Source organism: Mustelus asterias, chromosome 20 (genome assembly GCF_964213995.1).
Source record: "Mustelus asterias chromosome 20, sMusAst1.hap1.1, whole genome shotgun sequence".
NCBI classification, from domain to species: Eukaryota; Metazoa; Chordata; class Chondrichthyes; order Carcharhiniformes; family Triakidae; genus Mustelus; species Mustelus asterias.
The window spans coordinates 5,611,195-5,629,680 of NC_135820.1; the positions used below are offsets into that span (position 1 = coordinate 5,611,195).

Here is an 18,486-nt window from a genome sequence, read left to right on the forward strand (position 1 = left end):
GAACGGGGGTGAACTGCCTGCCATTGATGGTTTTTAGGAGGACTAGGGGACGCAGTTTAAAAACAAGGGGTCTCCCAAATATGTCAGAGATGGGAAGAATTTATTATTTGTCGTGCATCTTTGGAGCTCTGCTCCCCTTTGAGGGGTGAAGGGTGAGTCAGTGAATATTTTTAAGGCAGTGGTAGATAGATTCTTGACTAACTAGGGAGTCAAAGATTATCAGGAGGTTGATGGAATGTGGGGTTGAGGCCACAAAATCAGATCAATCATGATCTTATTGAATGATGGAGCAGGTTCGAAGGGCCGAATGGCCTACTTCTGATTTGTATGTCTGAATGTCCTTTCTAGCCCGCAGAGAATCTTTTTTTTTCCTTTTGGAACTGTATAGCATTCTGTATCATCTTTTCATTATCCTGTCTTGCTTTGTTTGGTGTGTTTTTTATTTGTGTGTTTTTTAAACCTCCATTGTTAAATTCACTTTTTTTTTACTCATTCGTGGGATATGGGCGTCGCTGGCTGGCCAGCATTTATTGCCCATCCCTAGTTGCCCTTGCTCAGTGGGAAGTTGAGAGCCAACCACATTATTGTGGCTCTGGAATCACATGTAGGCCAGACTGGGTAAGAACGGCAGATTTCCTTCCCTAAAGGACATCAATGAACCAGATGGGTTTTCCTGACAATCGGCAATGTTTTCATGGTCGTCAGGAGATTCTTAATTCCAGATTTTTTTTTATTGAATTCAAATTCCACCATCTGTCGTGGTGAGATTCAAACCTGGGTCCCCCAGAGCTGAGTTTCTGGATTAATAGTTCAGCGATAATACCACTAGGCCTTTGCCCCCCTGGTGCCAGTGTCTCTGCTCTGACTAAATGAAAAGAAGAATATTATGTTCTGATGCAAGGTAATTGGCAGGAAACATTGGGCTGAATCATACCTTCGTGCTCCCATGGCATGTTCCGCACCCGATGGTCAGCGGTGTTCCAACTTCCTGGCCTCTCATTGGTGAGCGGCCACTAATATGGTAAAGGCTGCCAATTAGCGACAAGGGCAGGTTTTGGTTTGGTTTATTATTGTCATATGTATTAGTATTCAGTGAAAAGTATTCTTTCTTGTGCGCTATACAGACAGAGCATACCGTTCATAGAGAAGGAAAGGAGAGAGTGCAGAATGCCGTGTTACAGTCATAGCTAGGATGTAGCGGAAGATCAACATATTGCAAGGTGGGACTATTCAAAAGTCTGATGGCAGCAGGGAAGAAGCTGTTCTTGAGTCAGTTGGTACATGTCCTCAGACCTTTGTATCTTTTTCCTGATGGAAGGAGGAGGAAGAGAATATGGGTTAGGTTGATTGGCCATGCTAAAATTGCCCCTTAGTGTCCTGAGATGCGTAGGTTAGAGGGATTAGTGGGTAAATGTGTAGGGATATGGGGGTAGGGCCTGGGTGGGATTGTGGCCGGTGCAGACTCGATGGGCCAGATGGCCTCTTTCTGAACTGTAGGGATTCTATGATTCTATGATTCTATGATGTCTGGGGTGCGTGGGGTCCTTAATTATGCTGGCTGCTTTTCCAAGGCAGTGGGAAGTGTAGAGAGTGTCAATAGGTGGGAGGCTGGTTTGTGTGATGGACTGGGCTTCATTCATGACCCTCTGTAGTTTCTTGCGGTGTTGGGCAGAGCAGGAGCCATACCAAGCTGTGATACAACCAGAAATAATGCTTTCTATGGTGCATCTGTAAATGTTGGTGAGAGTTGTAGGGGACATGCCCAATTCCCTCAGCCTCCTGAGAAAATAGAGGCATTGGTGGGCTTTCTTAACTATAGTGTCGGCATGGAGGGACCAGGGCAGGTTGTTGGTTACAGGCCATCACTCTGCCCAATGAGCGCTGGAGGGCATTGTTGATATCATTTACCATTCTTTATCTTTGTTTCAGGGACCTTTGTGATTGCTGGATTGCTTGCTGCAATAAAGGGTCAGAGGAGACCACAGAGATATATACTAATCCCATAACCAGGTGAAAAATTAAACCTCGGATGATGAAAGCCTTCCTAAATCAGCAATGGAGCTGGATCTCAGTGATCATATCGATGATGCATTCACATCACTTTACTGATCCATGAAAATTGCATGAAGAATCTGGTATGGGGGTGGGGGGGGGGGGGGGGCATGCGACCATTATGGTCCCAATATGTTTTTTTATGGGATGTGGGCATCACCAGCATTTATTGCCCATCCCTACTTGCCTCAGCTTTGGGGCAGAGTGGCTTGTTAGGCCTTTTAAGAGTCAACCACATTGCTGTGGATCTGGAGCCACATGCAGGCCAGACCGGGTAAGGACGGCAGATTTCCTTCACTGAAGGGCACCAGTAAACCAGATGGGTTTTTACGACAATCGGCAAAGGTTCCACAGTCATTGCTCGGTTTTAATTCCAGATTCTTATTGAATTCACATTTCACCATCTGCCGTGGTGGGATTTGACTCCAGAACATTAGGCTGGATTTCTGGATTACTAGTCCAGTGACAATGCCACTACTCTACCACCATCTTTTACTTGGCATGTCTAGCTGGGTGCTTACAGACAAATTTCCTGCCCCATTTTCATTCACTTTTGAGACCATGTTCCATTTACATGTACACCACTACCTCACTGTCTGTCTGTTTTCATCAAATCATAGAATCCCTACAGTGCAGAAGAGGCCATTCGGCCTCCTGAGTGTGCATAAACCCTCCAAAAAGAGAGTCTTACTCGGGTCATCTCCCCATCCTATCCTGTAAGCCCACATATTTCCCATGGCTAATCCAACTAATCTACAAATCTTGGGACACTAAGGGGCAATTTAGCATGGCCAATCCACCTAACCTGCACATCTTTGTACACTAAGGGGCAATTTAGCATGACCAACTCACCTAACCTGCACATTTTTGGAGTTTGGGAGGAAACCAGAGCACCCAGAGGAAACACACGCAGACATGGGGAGAAGGTGCAAACTCCACACTGACAGTCACCAAGGCTGGAATTTAACCCAGGTCCCCCGGTGCCGTTAGGCAGCAGTGCTAACCACTGTGCCAGCGTGCCGTGTGATTCTTGTGACTCGGTCATAAATTACTGTCCAACTTTCTCAGTCATTCAAAAAGTCACTAGTCAGAATGAAATAGAATTAAGGCTATCCAGTGACAGATTGAAAAGCTTCATGAACCTTTCTGTTTTTATTTAGCACCACAGGACAACAGCAGGCGACTAATTTCATTTGGACCACAGGAGCCAGCGGTAAGTCAAAATGTTTGATAATCGTGCAGTTGCAGTGGGCAACTTATGTACATATTTCAATTGAGGTTCTGAAATAGGGACTGTTAAAAATTTATTCGCGGGATGAGGGTGTCGCTGGCTGGGCCCAGCATTTATTGCCCATCCCTCATTGCCCCTTCAGAAGGTGGTGGTGAGCCACTGTAGAATTATAGAATCACTTAAGACTTTTCGAGATAGCCATATGAACGGAGTGGGAATGGAGGGATACAAAAGAATGGTCTAGTTTGGACCAGGGAGCGGCACGGGCTTGGAGGGCTGAAGGGCCTGTTCCTGTGCTGTATTGTTCTTTGTTCTTTGTTCACTACAGTGCAGAAGGAGGCCATTCAGCCCATCGAGTCTGCACCGACCACAATCCCACCCAGGCCCTCTCCCGTAAACCCACACATTACCCTGCTAATCCCCTGACAATAAGGGTCAATTTAGCATGGCCAATCCACCTAACCTGCACATCTTTGGATGTGGGAGGAAACCGGAGCACTCAGAGGAAACCCACACAGACACGGGGAGAATGTGCAAACTCCACACAGACAGTGACCTGAGGCCAGAATTGAACCCAGATCCTTGGCACTGTGAGGCAGCAGTACTAATCACTGTGCCACCATGCCACCCTTGAACCAATGACCTTCTTGAACCCTATGCTGTTAGTGAGGACCTTTCAGGATTTTGCGACAGTGAAGGAACAGACCAAGGTCGGGATGATGAGTGAGTTGGAGGAGAACTTTCAGGTGATGTTTGACGCCATTGTCCTTCTAGATTGTAGCAATCGTGGGCAAGGGTAACCTCTGTTAGGATTCTAAAAGAAATTCTTCTAAAGCAGTCGACCAACTTGGACATAATGGAGCTAGGATGTGTGCTTGTGTTGCTGAAGATACCTCCAAATCTTGACAAGATTGTTGCTCAGTGTCAGCATCAAGTTGCACATTAAATGAATAAAACAAGAAAAATACTAAATATGTATGACTTATATTTAGACTCATGCATTTGGAATATAGTGTTCAATTCTGGCCACCACACTACCCGAAGGATGTGGAGGCTTTGGAGAGGGTACAGAAAAGATTTACCAGGATGTTGCCTGGTATGGAGGGCATTAGCTATGAGGAGAGGTTGGAGAAACTTGGTTTGTTCTCACTGGAACGACGGAGGTTGAGGGGCGACCTGATAGAAGTCTACAAGATTATGAGGGGCATGGACAGAGTGGATAGTCGGAAGCTTTTTCCCAAAATGGAAGACTGAATTACTGGGGGGCACAGGTTTAAGGTGCGAGGGGCAAGGTTTAAAGGAGATGTATGAGGCAAGTTTTTTTACACAGAGGGTGGTGGGCGCCTGGAACTCACTGCCAGGGGAGGTAGTGGAAGCAGATACGATAGTGACTTTTAAGGGGCATCTTGACAAACACATGAATAGGATGGGAATAGAGGCATATGGTCCCGGGAAGGGTAGGGGGTTTTAGTTCAGTCGGACAGCATGGTCGGTGCAGGCTTGGAGGGCTGAAGGGCCTGTTCCTGTGCAGTAATTTTCTTTGTTCTTTGACTTATTGTATCATTTTATGTAGAAGAATGCCCTTGTTACGGATATTAGGTGGAATTTTTGTAACAAGGGAGGAGGTTCTGAGGGGAAAAAAAGTTGAGATCCTCAAGTTAGCTGATGCTTGCACTTGTAAAAGACTGAATATTTATTTAATTATGGGGGCGGCTGTGGCATAGTGGTATTGTCACTGGACTAGTAATCAAGAAATCCAGGGTCGGGCTCTGGGGACCCGGGTTCCCACCATGAATCCCACCATGGCAGATGGTGAAATTTGAATTCAATAAAAGTCTGGAATTAAAAGTCTAATGATGACCATGAAAATATTGTCGGTTGTCGTAAAAACCCATCTGGTTCACCAATGTCCTTTAGGGAAGGAAATCTGCCATTCTTACCTAGTCTGACCCAAACCCACATTGATGTTGTTGACCCTTAATTGCCCTCTGGGCAACAAATGCTGGCCCAGTCAGCGACACCCACGTCCCATGAACAAATAAAAAAATAATATCTTTTTAAAGTTTAGTCATAAGTAAGGCTTACATTAACACTGCAGTGAAGTTACTGTGAAATTCCCCAAGTCACCACACTCCGGCACCTGTTTGGGTCAATGCACCTACTCAGCACGTCTTTCAGACTGTGTGAGGAAACTGGAGCACCTGGAGGAAACCATGCAGACAAGGGGAGGACGTGCAAACTCCACACAGACAGTGACCCAAGCCGGGATTCGAACCCAGGTCCCTGGCGCCCTAATGCAGCAGTGCTAACCACTGTGTCACCGTGCTGCTCCTGTTTTCCTCTCCATCATCAGGGTAAAAGGACAATGTAATTCCAATTGTTTGCACTGTGCATGACTGTAAAGCCCTGATTGTTGCTGAATCAGTTCATGAACGGGATTAAATTAATATCTAGTTATATGCACAGGAGTATCATAGAATCATAGAATCCCTACAGTGCAGAAGGAGGCCATTCGACCCATCGAGTCTGCAATGACCACAATCCCACCCAGGCCCTATTCCTGTAACCCCACATATTTACCCTGCTAATCCCCCGAACACTAGGGTCAATTTAGCATGGCCAGTCTACCTAACCTGAACACTTTGGACTGTGGGAAGAAACCAGAGCTCCCGGAGGAAACTCACGCAGACATGGGGAGAATATGCAAACTCCACACAAACAGTGACCTGAGGCCGGAATTGAATCCAGGTCCCTGGCACTGTGAGGCAGCAGTGTTAACCACTGTGCCAACAACATTTGGATGGGTAAAATGCAGGGATGTTAATGCTTCGGACATTTTTGGTTAAAGTTAAACTTCTTCTTTATTCACAGTACCTGCAGCAGGAGAGCCAGCACAAACAGAAGTTATAAAAGAACCTCCAAGAACAAAATGTAAGCAGAGTTTTAAGCGTATTTACATTTTAAATTGGCAATCTTGTTTCATTTTTAAGTATATTTCCCTTGGGCACACCTGTAAGCTTACTAATTGTAAATGAACAAATTGAGTTACAAGAATTCTTTTGATTTTGATTTGATTTGATCAAATTTGATTCTGATGATACCGGGCTCCATTACCTTCCACCACTGTGTAGAAAACAGGAGCAGGAGTAGGCCATTCAGCCCTTCAACACTGCTCTGCCATTTAATAGAATCATGGACATCATCTCAACACCATACACTCACCCTCTTCCCATGCCCCTCGACATCATAGAAATCATAGAAACCCTACAGTGCAGAAGGAGGCCATTCGGCCCATCGAGTCTGCACCAACCACAATCCCACCCAGGCCCTACCCCCACATATTTACCCGCTAATCCCTCTAACCTACGCATCCCAGGACTCTAAGGGGCAATTTTTAACCTGGCCAATCAACCTAACCCGCACATCTTTGGACATCTTTAGACTCTAGTTATTAAACCTTTGGGAAGGCAACCTGTGGGCCATTGATTGACGAATGAGACAGTTTCTATACAGACAGAGCAGAGGTAAGTGATACTTTTCACGTGGGCATCCCTCACTGTAGTGGTATTGAGTTTATTGCCTCCCAAGACAGAATTGTCAATCTGTCCCGAGATCACTGACAACTGTGCTCAAGAGCGGAAAAGATAAGCGTAAATATTTCTTTTGTTTTTACCATTTGAAGTTGATGACAGTTCTATAAATATATAAATGATTAAGCATTTTCTGCAACTTGTTCTGAAATATTCAGCGTGTATTAAATATATTTATTCTTATTCATGGGGCCATGGTTGGTGCATATGCATCAATTTCAATCCTGTGGTTCTCACTGAGGTGAAGGAGAGCCACTCATGTGCCCCCCTCGCTAACCTAGGTCACCCATCACTCCACTAGACTGTCATTCAGGTTGTTCACTTATGGGATGTGAGTATTGGTGGCTCGGCCAGCATTTATTGCCCATCGCTGGTTGGTAAAACATTCATGCTGACAGAGTCCAGAATTATCTGGCTGTTCATGTCAGTGGGAATCTCTGGTCCCACTGCAGTGAACTGAGGCTGAGCTGAGCACCAAGCCCACTGTCCTCACTGACAGAGCGGTGGAGTGCAAATGGCCAGAGAATTCTGGCCAGAGGGTTGATGAGGGTGATGGTGTTGATGACCACACCGGTTCCTGTTTCCCTCTTATATATTCACATATCAGCCACGGAGAGACCAGACCGCTGCAAGACTAGACGCCCAGTGAGACGAGGCAGCATCTCTTTAATAGCATGGCCAGTGGAAATAGTACTGTACCGAGATGTATTTGTGTAAAATGTAATTTTAAATCAAAGTTTACTTTCATTTGGTAAAATACCTGTGTGGTAGAAAAAAACTAGTTGAAGGAATTAGAACCATGGTTTTAACAGTTGTATATATAAATAATGGTTTGTTATTATTGATCTTAATAGCTTTGGTTCAATAGTAACATTCCTTTTGATTTGGAGAGCTCATAGAAGCCCTACAGTGCAGAAAGAGGCCATTCGGCCCATTGAGTCTGCACCGACCACAATCCCACTTCAGGCCCCACACATTTACTCTGCTAATCCCTCTAACCGACACATCCCATAACACTGTGGGCAACTTAGCATGGCCAATCAACCTAATCCGCACATCTTTGGATGGTGGGAGAAAACCCACGCAGACATGGGGAGAAGGTGCAGACTCCACACAAGCCGGGGATCAAACCTAGGTTCCTGGAGCGGTGAGGCAGCAGTGCTATCCACTGTGCCACCCAAAAACCTAACCTCAGCGAGAATTGAACTTGCGTTCACTGGTTTATCAGACCAGTGCTCCAACCACTGAGTTTTGAAGCCAACCGCTACAAAGGGGAGCTGTTGGTTCATGCCCCATTCCCAGATGCATTAGCCCAGAATCCAGACTGACACTTCAGTGCAATGCTGTGGCAATGCTGCACTAAACTTTCTGTTTGGAAGTTAAATGTCTCATTGGGTAATGCACAGGGCAATTCTCACTGTGCTCTGGCCACTATTTGTTCACCTCTCTCTCTCTCTTTCTGCCTCCTTGTTCTGGGTGAATTACATCCACTGTATTGACACGGTCACACCAAAAGATCAGTGAAGAAATCACAATTGTTGGAATCGTTGAAACATTCCTTCAGAATTCTATTTTAACAGTCCTTTAATGTGCCAATAACTGTTATTCTTAGGATTTTAACTCCAGTTTGAACTCTTGCTTTTCACAGCAGCAACTGCAGAGGCATTGCCAATGTATGCAGTCGTTAAGAAGAAGAATAAGACGGGAACTGGTATGTACAACCCTGGGCCGAATTCTCCCATTTTGAGACGAAGCACAGTGGCGGGCAGCTCTATAGTGACTGTCCCGCTGACCAGAACGATTCTGGGCTCGGCACCTCATTAATTACGCACAGCCGAGCTCCTCACCGACTCTCCCGCTGAGTCAACAATTGATTCGCCCGCTCGCCCTCAGCAGACGGGCTCAAACATCCCAGCCCCATATTTAAATGCCCCTCATGTCACTCTCTCCTGTCCTCACTAGAATGTCAGCATACAAGAGGGAAAAGGCTCACAAAATTCAAGAAGAAACCTGTTCCTCGATTCAACCATCCTCCCCCGAGTGCCCTCCACCTGTGAGGCACCCAGGCCCACTTGGGCCTCTGCCCACCCCTCCCCGCCTCTGGAGTCCTGGTGCATCTCCTTCCAGTAAACAGTGTGTTATCCCTTTGACCTCTTTGATAAGCTTTTCGTGCAGCCTTCATAGAATCATAGAATCCCTACAGTGCAGAAGGCCCATTGAGTCTCTACCGACCACAATCCCACCCAGGCCCTATCCCCATAACCCCATACATTTACCCTAGCCAGTCCCCCTAACACTGAGGGAGAATTTAGCATGGCCAATCCACCTAACCCACACATCTTTGGACTGTGGGAGGAAACCGGAGCACCCGGAGGAAACCCACGCAGACACAGGGAGCATGTGCAGACTCCGCACAGACGGTGACCCAAGCCGGGAATCGAACCTGGGTCCCTGGTGCTGTGAGGCAGCATGTGCTAACCACTGTGCCACCTTGTCGGGGTCCAGCTACTCTCCCCTCGATCTTCCCTCTGCCTTCCATTGTTCCTCTTCATCATCCACCTCCTTGCCCCTCTGCTTGCCATCATGAACCCTCACCTGACCCTCTCCCCATCTTTGCACAGCCCTCCTTCCACATTACCCCCATCTTTCTTCATCAGGCCACCCCACTCCCGCCCCCTCACCTGGCACTCCATTCCAGGTCGAACTTTGGACCTTTGTTGCTTTGGCTGCATAAGTCTCCCAGTACAGTGCTGTCCAGATAGACACTGGTGTGTGGTATCAGGGAGGGAGGTGGACCACTGTATTTCCCCAACCCCAGGCGCAGTACTGAACCGAGACAGTGACATAGGAGAGTCCATGAACCCAGCAGCACGGTGCTGTCTGTGAAGACCAGCTGGATATGGAGATGGAGGGCAGGAACCGGTCTGCCCCAGCAGAGTGGTGAACAGTGCATCAGCAGCAGTGCAGCACAGTGGCTGAAAGCTTTGTTGCATTGACCTCAAAGTCTCGACCCAACTGAGAACCATCTTGTGCACGCCACTCTTTTAGCAATCGGATTTGATGCTGACATGATTTCCCGCTGGCGTGACGCAAGATTGAAAGGCCTGATGGGACACAGGCGGGCATTGTTTTAATGAGCATTCATGAAATGCAAATAAATGCAAATAGAATTCATGCCCCCTGCCCATGGGACGAACAACTCACCATTAACCTGCTATTGGGAGAATTACAACGTCATTTTGGGGAGGCAATGGCCTGGTGGTATTATCGCTAGACTATTAACATGGAAAAATCAGCTAATGTTCTGGGGGACCCAGGTTCGAATCCCACCACGGCTGTTGATGGAATTTGAATTCAGTAAAACAATCTGGAATTAAGAATCTACCGATGACCATGAAACCATTGTTGATTGTTGTCATTTGGTTCATAATGTCCTTTACGGGAGGAAATCTGTTGTCCTTACCTGGTCTGGCCTACATGTGACTCCAGAGCCACAGCAAAGTGGTTGACTCTCAACTGCCCTCAGGCAACTAGGGATGGGCAATAAATGCTGGCCAGCCATCGACGTTCATGTCCCAGAAATGAATTTTTAAAAATTTACACCGGCGGGTTTTGATGTTTTGGCTCTCGCCAGACTCTCCGCGCCCTCCCGTCTGTCCGCCACCAAATCTGTCACGGGTGGGTTGGGAGAATTCCGCCCTTGTATATTCATGTCCAAGTGCTGAAACATTGACATTACTCTGTGCTGCCTAAAGGGTAGGAACAACTGTTGGAAGAGAGAGATTGACTCAACTCAATATTATCGTCTGGTTCTGATGTTCCAACATTATGCCAAAGGAATCACATCCACATTACCTTTAGCAATCACTGGGTATTTATGCAGAACTCTCTCTCAGACGATGGCAGGTCTGTCACATGAGGAGAGACTAAGTCGCTTAGGATTATATTCACTGGCGTTTAGAAAATTAGTAAGAAGTCTAACAACACCAGGTTAAAGTCCAACAGGTTTATTTGGTAGCAAAAGCCAGGTGGCTTTTGCTACCAAATAAACCTGTTGGACTTTAACCTGGTGTTGTTAGACTTCTTACTGTGTTTACCCCAGTCCAACGCCGGCATCTCCACATCATGTTTAGAAAAGTGACAGGGGAATCTCATAAAATTCTCTCAGGATTAGAAAGGGCAGATTCAGAAAGAATGTTCCCGATGGTGGGAGAGTCCAGAACTAGGGGTCATAGCGTGAGGATTTGGACAGGCTGAGTGAGTGGGCGAGGATCTGGCAGATGGAGTATAACGTTGACAAATGCAAGGTTATTCACTTTGGAGGAAATAATAGCAAATTGGATTATTATCTAAATAGAAAAAAATTACAACATGCTACTGTGCAAAGGGACCTGGGGGTCCTTGTGCATGAGACGCAAAAACCCAGTCTGCAGGTGCAACAGGTGATCAAGAAGGCAAATGGGATGTTGGCCTATATCGCAAGGGGGATAGAACATAAAAGCAGAGATGTCTTGCTGCATCTGTACAGGGCATTGGTGAGGCCGCAGCTGGAATACTGTGTGCAGTATTGGTCCCCTTATTTGCGGAAGGATATATTGGCCTTGGAGGGAGTGCAGAGAAGGTTCACCAGGTTGATACCAGAGATGAGGGGTGTTGATTATGAGGAGAGACTGAGCAGATTGGGTTTGTACTCGTTGGAATTTAGAAGGCTGAGGGGGGATCTTATGGAGACCTATAAGATAATGAAGGGGCTGGATAGGGTCGAGGTGGAGAGATTCTTTCCACTTAGAAAGGAAGCTAGAACTAGAGGGCACAGCCTCAAAATAAAGGGGGGTCAGTTTAGGACAGAGTTGAGGAGGAACTTCTTCTCTCAGAGGGTGGTGAATCTCTGGAACTCTCTGCCCACTGAAGTGGTGGAGGCTACCTCGTTGAATAGGTTTAAATCACGGATAGATGGATTCCTGATCGGTAAGGGAATTAGGGGTTATAGGGATCAGGCGGGTAAGTGGAACTAAACCACTGTCAGATCAGCTATGATCTTATTGAATGGCGGGGCAGGCTCGAGGGGCTAGATGGCCTACTCCTGCTCCTATTTCTTGTGTTCTTATGTTCTTATCTTAAACGTCAGGGAAAATTCCCCTTGCCATACAAGCAGCGTGACAACACACACACACACACACACACACACAGAACAACAATCCCCCCGCAACTGGCAGTGCCACCTGTCCACTGGAAGTGATGTGTCGGTAGCATGTGTCCAGACATGGTGTGTAGGAGGTGCTCTAGATCTCAAGTAAACCATTTAAGTTACATTCCTTTGTCATCATTCCTGCACAAACCAGCAACTTTGCAGTGGCGTTAACCTGTCCTGAAAATCTTCAAGATTTTAGGTGTCTAGATCACCAACAATCTGTCCTGGTCCCCCCATGCAGACCCTATAGTTAAGAAAGCCCACCAATGCCTCTATTTTCTCAGAAGACTAAGGAAATTTGGCATGTTAGCTACGACTTTCACCAACTTTTACAGAAGCACCATAGAAAGCATTCGTTCTGGTTGTATCACAGCTTGGTACGGCTGCTGCTCTGTCCAAGGCCGCAAGAAGCTACAAAAGTCGCAAATTTTGCCCAGTCCATCACGCAAACCAACCTCACATCCATTGACTCTGTCTATACTTCCTGCTGCCTCAGCAAAGCAGCCAACATAATCAAGTACCCCACACATCTCGGGCATACTTTCTTCCACCTTCTTCCATCGGGAAAAAGATACAAATGTCTGAGGTCACGTCCACACCAACTCAAGAACAGCTTTTTCTTTGCTGCCATCAGACATTTGAATGGACCTACCTCACATTAAGTTGGTCTTTCTCTACACCCTAGCTATGATTGTAACACTACATTCTGCACTCTCTCCTTTCCTTCTCTATGTACGGTATGCTTTGTCTGTATAGCGCACAAGAAATAATACCTTTCATTGTATGTTAATACATGTGACAATAATAAATCAAATCAAAGCAAGCATGAGTTTATTTATTTATAAAGTTTTTAGTTTATTTATTAGTCACAAGTAAGGCTTACATTAACACTGCAATTAAGTTACTGTGAAATTCCCCTAGTCGCCACACTCCGGCACCTGTTCGGGTACACTGGCCAATGCACCTAACCAGCACGTCTTTCAGACTGTGGGAGGAAACCGCAGCACCCGGAGGAAACCCACACAAACACAGGAAGAACGTGCAAAGTCCATACAAACAGTGACCTGAGGCTGGAATTGAACCCAGCTCCCTGGCACTGTGAGGCAGCAGTGCTAACCACTGTGCCACCCCCTAACAACAGCTAACAACAGTAAAGTTTGAAGGTGAATGAACCCAGCCTGACACCTCATTGTTGGGTCTTTATTTTGCAGATCCTGTTAAGCACGGAAAAAATCCACCAACCACAAAGGTAGGGACGTGTAAACTTTTAATCGTTCTACTGAATGCATTCCAAATGAAAAGGCAGACTGGTTACTCTGCATGTAATAATTGGCAACTTGAAGGTATATTCTAACAGTGAAGTTCTACCAGTTGTCTGTGTCTGTAAGTCTCTCGATTGTGACAACTCAGGATCAGCTGTAAAGGAATGGAGCTTTATTGTGCAATGTAAAAGTAAAGCAAGACCACAAGCCTGTAGTGAACACAACAGGTCCCAACCAGGATGTTATAATGATGACCCGCTCAGGGGCCTGCTTTATAAGGGAGTTCCACGTGGTAAGATAATTACCAATCACCTGGGAACTCATATACTACAAGTCCTAGAGGAGGGTCAATAAGGGATTCCCCATGTAAGTCCTGGTGGTTATCACATCGATCCTAACCGATAAGGTATTCTCGCTGAGTATGTGAGCTAAACGTAACCGCATGTGTCGTCTTTATTTTAAATGATTTCTTATTCCAGACGCACAAGCCATGTACTGTGAAGTACGAAGGCACTCATGGTTTATGTCACCAGAGTTTAAATTACTCGTACTGTTATGGTGCAAAGTCTTTGGCTGCACATAAACCGCAAGCAGTTTAGGCTAAATTTCCAGTGTAAATCTAGAGTCCACTCCAGAAACAGAGAAAAGCTAGAGCACAGAAGCAGGCCATTTGGCCCATCTTGTCCTTGCCAGCCCGAGGACACCCAGGTGCCCTTTCTCATCTCAGCTTCCTGTAAGTTAACAGGACGCCCTGTAAGTTACATAAAATCCCTATGGAGCAAAAGGAGCCCATTCAGCCCATCAAGCTTGCACCGAAAACAATCCCACCCAGTCCCTATCTCCATAACCCCACATATTTACCCTGCAAATCCCCCTCGGGCAATTTTGCAATCAACCTAACCTGCACATCTTTGGACTGTGGGAGGGAATCAGAGGCCACTGGAGGAATCCCATGCACAGGGAGAACATGCAAACTCCACACTGACAGTGACCCGAGGTCGGAATTCAACCCGGGCCCCTGACACTGTGAGGCAGCATTGCTAACCACTGTGTCACTGTGCTGACACAGTAAAGTGCCTATTTAAAAAAAATACTTTTCCAATTCAATCAAATCAAATCCAATTCAGAGTCTCAACAAGTTGAGACATTTCAGATCCAGGCTGACAAGACAGGGTGAGCGACCAAACCACCCTGTCCTGGGCCTGATCTACATGAGCCAAGCTGATTGGAGAAGGGGGAGGTTCCTCCTCCAAGACTTGAGCTCATTTGCATCTTAGCCAAAAGGCCGAGATGCCGCTTTAAAAAATTGCTTCATATGAAACATATGAAGCTTCAGTGTAACCTAATGACCTCAACCAAGTGCAGCCGACCATGGGCTGCCGACCACACTACACTTGATCTTAGCCAAAAGGCCGAGAAGCCTATTTTTTTTTGTATTTCAAAAATATACTTTATTCACAAAAAAAACTCTCCAATAAAACATTGCAAAATTACAGATCCAAAAGTCATAAACAGTGCAAAAAATCATTTTTACAGTACAATACCGTGCTCATTTACAAAAACATTACATTCCGTTACATTTCATTTCTTAAAACTATATACATGTGTCAGAGTTTACTGTGTGCCGTTATTTTTCAGGTTGGCACACAGTTACGCAGGCCGAGGGTATTCTGCAGTTACCTGGCCCTCGGTCTGCCTCGGTTGAGACGCTTTACACGGTGGCCTTTCCCCATTGTGCCTTGGCGGCGGCTGCCCCAAGCTTGAGCGCATCCCTGAGCACGTAGTCCTGGACCTTGGAATGTGCCAGTCTGCAACACTCAGTCGAGGACAATTCTTTCAGCTGGAAGATCAGCAAGTTTCGGGCGGACCAAAGCGCGTCCTTCACCGAGTTGATGACCCTCCAGCAGCAGTTGATATTTGTCTCGGTGTGCGTCCCCGGAAACAGCCCGTAGAACACAGAGTCCTGCATCACCGAGCTGCCCGGGACGAACCGTGACAAATACCACTGCATCTCGTTCCAGACCTTCTTTGCAAAGGCACATTCCACAAGGAGGTGTGCGACCGTCTCATCAGCCCCGCAGCCGCTTCGAGGGCAGCGTGCGGTGAGGTTGAGCCCTCGGGCATGCATAAAGGATCTGACGGGGAGTGCCCTTCTCACCACCAGCCAAGCCAGGTCTTGGTGCTATTTTGTGAGTTTTGGTGATGAGGCATTCTGCCAAATGACATTGACAGTCCGCTCAGGGAACCATCCGAGAGGATCTGCCGTCTCCTTTTCTCTCAGGGCCTCAAGAAGCCTATTCTTTAAAATACTTTTCCAATTCAATCAAATCAAATCCAATTCAGAGTCTCAACAAGTTGAGACATTTCAGATCCAGGCTGACAAGACAGGGCGAGCGACCAAACCACCCTGTCCTGGGCCTGATCTACATGAGCCAAGCTGATTGGAGAAGGGGGAGGTTCCTCCTCCAAGACTTGAGCTCATTTGCATCTTAGCCAAAAGGCCGAGATGCCGCTTTAAAAAATTGCTTCATATGAAACATATGAAGCTTCAGTGTAACCTAATGACCTCGACCAAGTGCGGCCGACTATGGGCTGCCGACCACACTACACTTGATCTTAGCCAAAAGGCCGAGAAGCGATTATTGTAGTTAAGCACAGTCTTATATTGGTCTTATATTGGACCTGGCTACAGTTTCCCCTTCATACAACTGCTCATCAAAACCACATTTTGGAAATGTGGCAAATGACTGATAGTGTATCGCACTCCTGCCTAAATGGAACAGAAAAGGTTGAGGGGTGATGCGATAGAGGTGTACAAAACTATGAGGGGAAGAGATAGAGTGGACAGGGTGACATTGTTTCTCTTGGTGGAGAATTCTAGAACCGGGGACATAGATTCAAGGTAAGTGGCACTGGAGGAAGAGGGGACATGAGGAAGAACATTTTATGCAGAGGGTGGCGGGTGTCTGGAATTCGCTGCCCGAGTTGGTGATGGAGGTAGAGACTCCAAACTCTTTTAAAAAGTACCTGGATCTGCACCTTAAGTGATCGAAAGGTGGCATTGTGAAGATTCTATGATTCTGTAGAACTGACATCCCTCCAGCTACATCGACAGCCTGTCTCATGTTTAATGTCCCTTAATGAGATAGATGGAGTGTAGCAAATGTCTTGGGTCTCCAGCAGAAATGAGGTTAAGGGAAGTACCTGGACTGCCAAGACAGAATGAGCATTGACAGACTTATTCCAGAATGGAGCTACCTTGCACCGCCTAGGTTTAAATAACAATATCTGCCAGGCTCTGGGTTTAAGTATTTGTGTCTTTTATCAGAACCCAATATAATGTTAATCTCTTTGCTTTCCAGCCACGTGAACCCACCTGTCACTATGCAGACCTGCAAACTCCCGACACTGGCTGCAGCACCCGCAATGTAACTTCTTCCCAAAGTGAAGTGGGCTATGCCACTCTGAAGTTATAACCACCAGGACATGTTTGCTAGTCATGATTTGTGTACGCTTCCTGTTGCACTTTTTCACTTCCGAATTTGTACCAATACTCCAGCACGATGAGACTCCGACTTGTGAATGTCACTAGTATTTGTTTGTCAGCCTCTGCCGCATCCCTGTATTAACCAACAATGCACATCTCTCTTTTTGTCATTTCTCCCATTGCCTGCACTCATACCCTCTCTAACTTCCTCCAGTCGAATCCCATCTCGTGCTCTAGTGACCCTCTCCCCACTAACCTGCCGACCATCCAACTTCTCTTCCTGCCCACAGGGTAAGGTTCCTTCTCGCCGGGTTCTGCCCCGCACCTTGAGGTCGGCCACTCTTTCAGAAATCCATGCTTGACTCCTCCACCAGATTGCGAACCTCTCATTCCTCCAAAGGCTTTGAATATGTTGTGGGGTTATTCACTTTGGAAGCAAAAACAAGAAGGCAGATTACTACCTGAATGGCTGTAAATTGGGAGAGGGGAGTGTGCAGTGGGATCTGGGTGCCCTTGTGCACTTATCATAGAATCATAGAAACCCTACAGTGCAGAAGGAGGCCATTCGGCCCATCGAGTCCACACCGACCACAATCCCACCCAGGCCCTACCCTACCACTTGTCGCTGAAGGTAAGCATGCAGGTGCAGCAGGCGGTAAAGAAGGCAAATGGTATGTTGGCCTTCATTGCGAGAGGTTTCTAGTATAGGAGCAGGGATGTGTTGTTGCAATGATACAGGGCCTTGGTCAGGCCACACCTAGAATATTGTGTGCAGTTTTGGTCTCCTTTTCTGAGGAAGGATGTTCTTGCTCTCGAGGGAGTGCAGCGAAGGTTTACCAGGCCGATTCCGGGGATGGCAGGATTGACATACGAGGAGAGATTGACTAGGTTAGGATTGTTTTCACTGGAGTTCAGACGAATGAGGGGGGATCTCACAGAGACTTATAAAATTCTAACAGGACTAGACAGGGTAGATGCAAGGAGGATATTCTCAATGGTGGGGGAGTCCAGAACCAGGGGTCACAGTGTGAGGATTCAGGGTAGACCATTTAGGACAGAGATGAGGAGACATTTCTTCACTCAAAGAGTGGTGAGCCTGTGGAACTCATTACCACAGGGAGTAGTTGATGCCAAAACATTGAATTCAAGAGGGAGCTGGACATAGCACTTGGAGCGAATGGGACCAAAGGTTATGGTAAAAAAGCAGTATTAGACTTTTGAGTTGGATGATCAGCCATGATTGTAATGAATGGCGGAGCAGGCTCGAAGGGCCGAATGGCCTCCCCCTGCTCCTATCTTCTATGTTTCCATGTCTTCTGCACCATCTTTCTCCCAACCTAAGTTTGAATCACTGCAATCAGGTTTCCTGCCCTATTGCTGCACTAAAATCACTCTAACCAGACATTGCAAATCATTGCCCCCCATCCACCCACCCCGCTACCCTCCCCCCTCATCTTTCTCACCACTCTGCAATCTTTCACAGGGTTAATCACACCATCCAGCCCCAACACCATCCTCCGTGGTGTAACTGAGTGTGTTTGGCCTGCCTGATTCCACCCTTAGAATCATGGAAACTTTGCAGTGCAAAGGGAGACCATTCGGCCCATCGAGTCTGCACCGACACTTGCCCTGGCCCTATCCACATAACCCCACATACCTATCCTGCCAGTCGC

General features: G+C 46.7%; 1 protein-coding gene across 1 annotated transcript in view; it reads left to right on the forward strand.

Moving 5' to 3' along the window:
• Nucleotides 1-17,320, forward strand: part of LOC144508385 (uncharacterized) — a 56,016-nt gene extending 38,696 nt beyond the window's left edge. Inside the window, exons 12-17 of the mRNA XM_078236255.1 lie at nucleotides 1,930-2,010; nucleotides 3,213-3,265; nucleotides 6,155-6,214; nucleotides 8,522-8,584; nucleotides 13,276-13,313; nucleotides 16,689-17,320. Coding sequence (XP_078092381.1) covers nucleotides 1,930-2,010; nucleotides 3,213-3,265; nucleotides 6,155-6,214; nucleotides 8,522-8,584; nucleotides 13,276-13,313; nucleotides 16,689-16,802 — 409 coding nt within the window. The 3' untranslated portion in view covers nucleotides 16,803-17,320. The remainder of the gene's footprint in view (nucleotides 1-1,929; nucleotides 2,011-3,212; nucleotides 3,266-6,154; nucleotides 6,215-8,521; nucleotides 8,585-13,275; nucleotides 13,314-16,688) is intronic.
• Nucleotides 17,321-18,486: the final 1,166 nt, after the last annotated feature.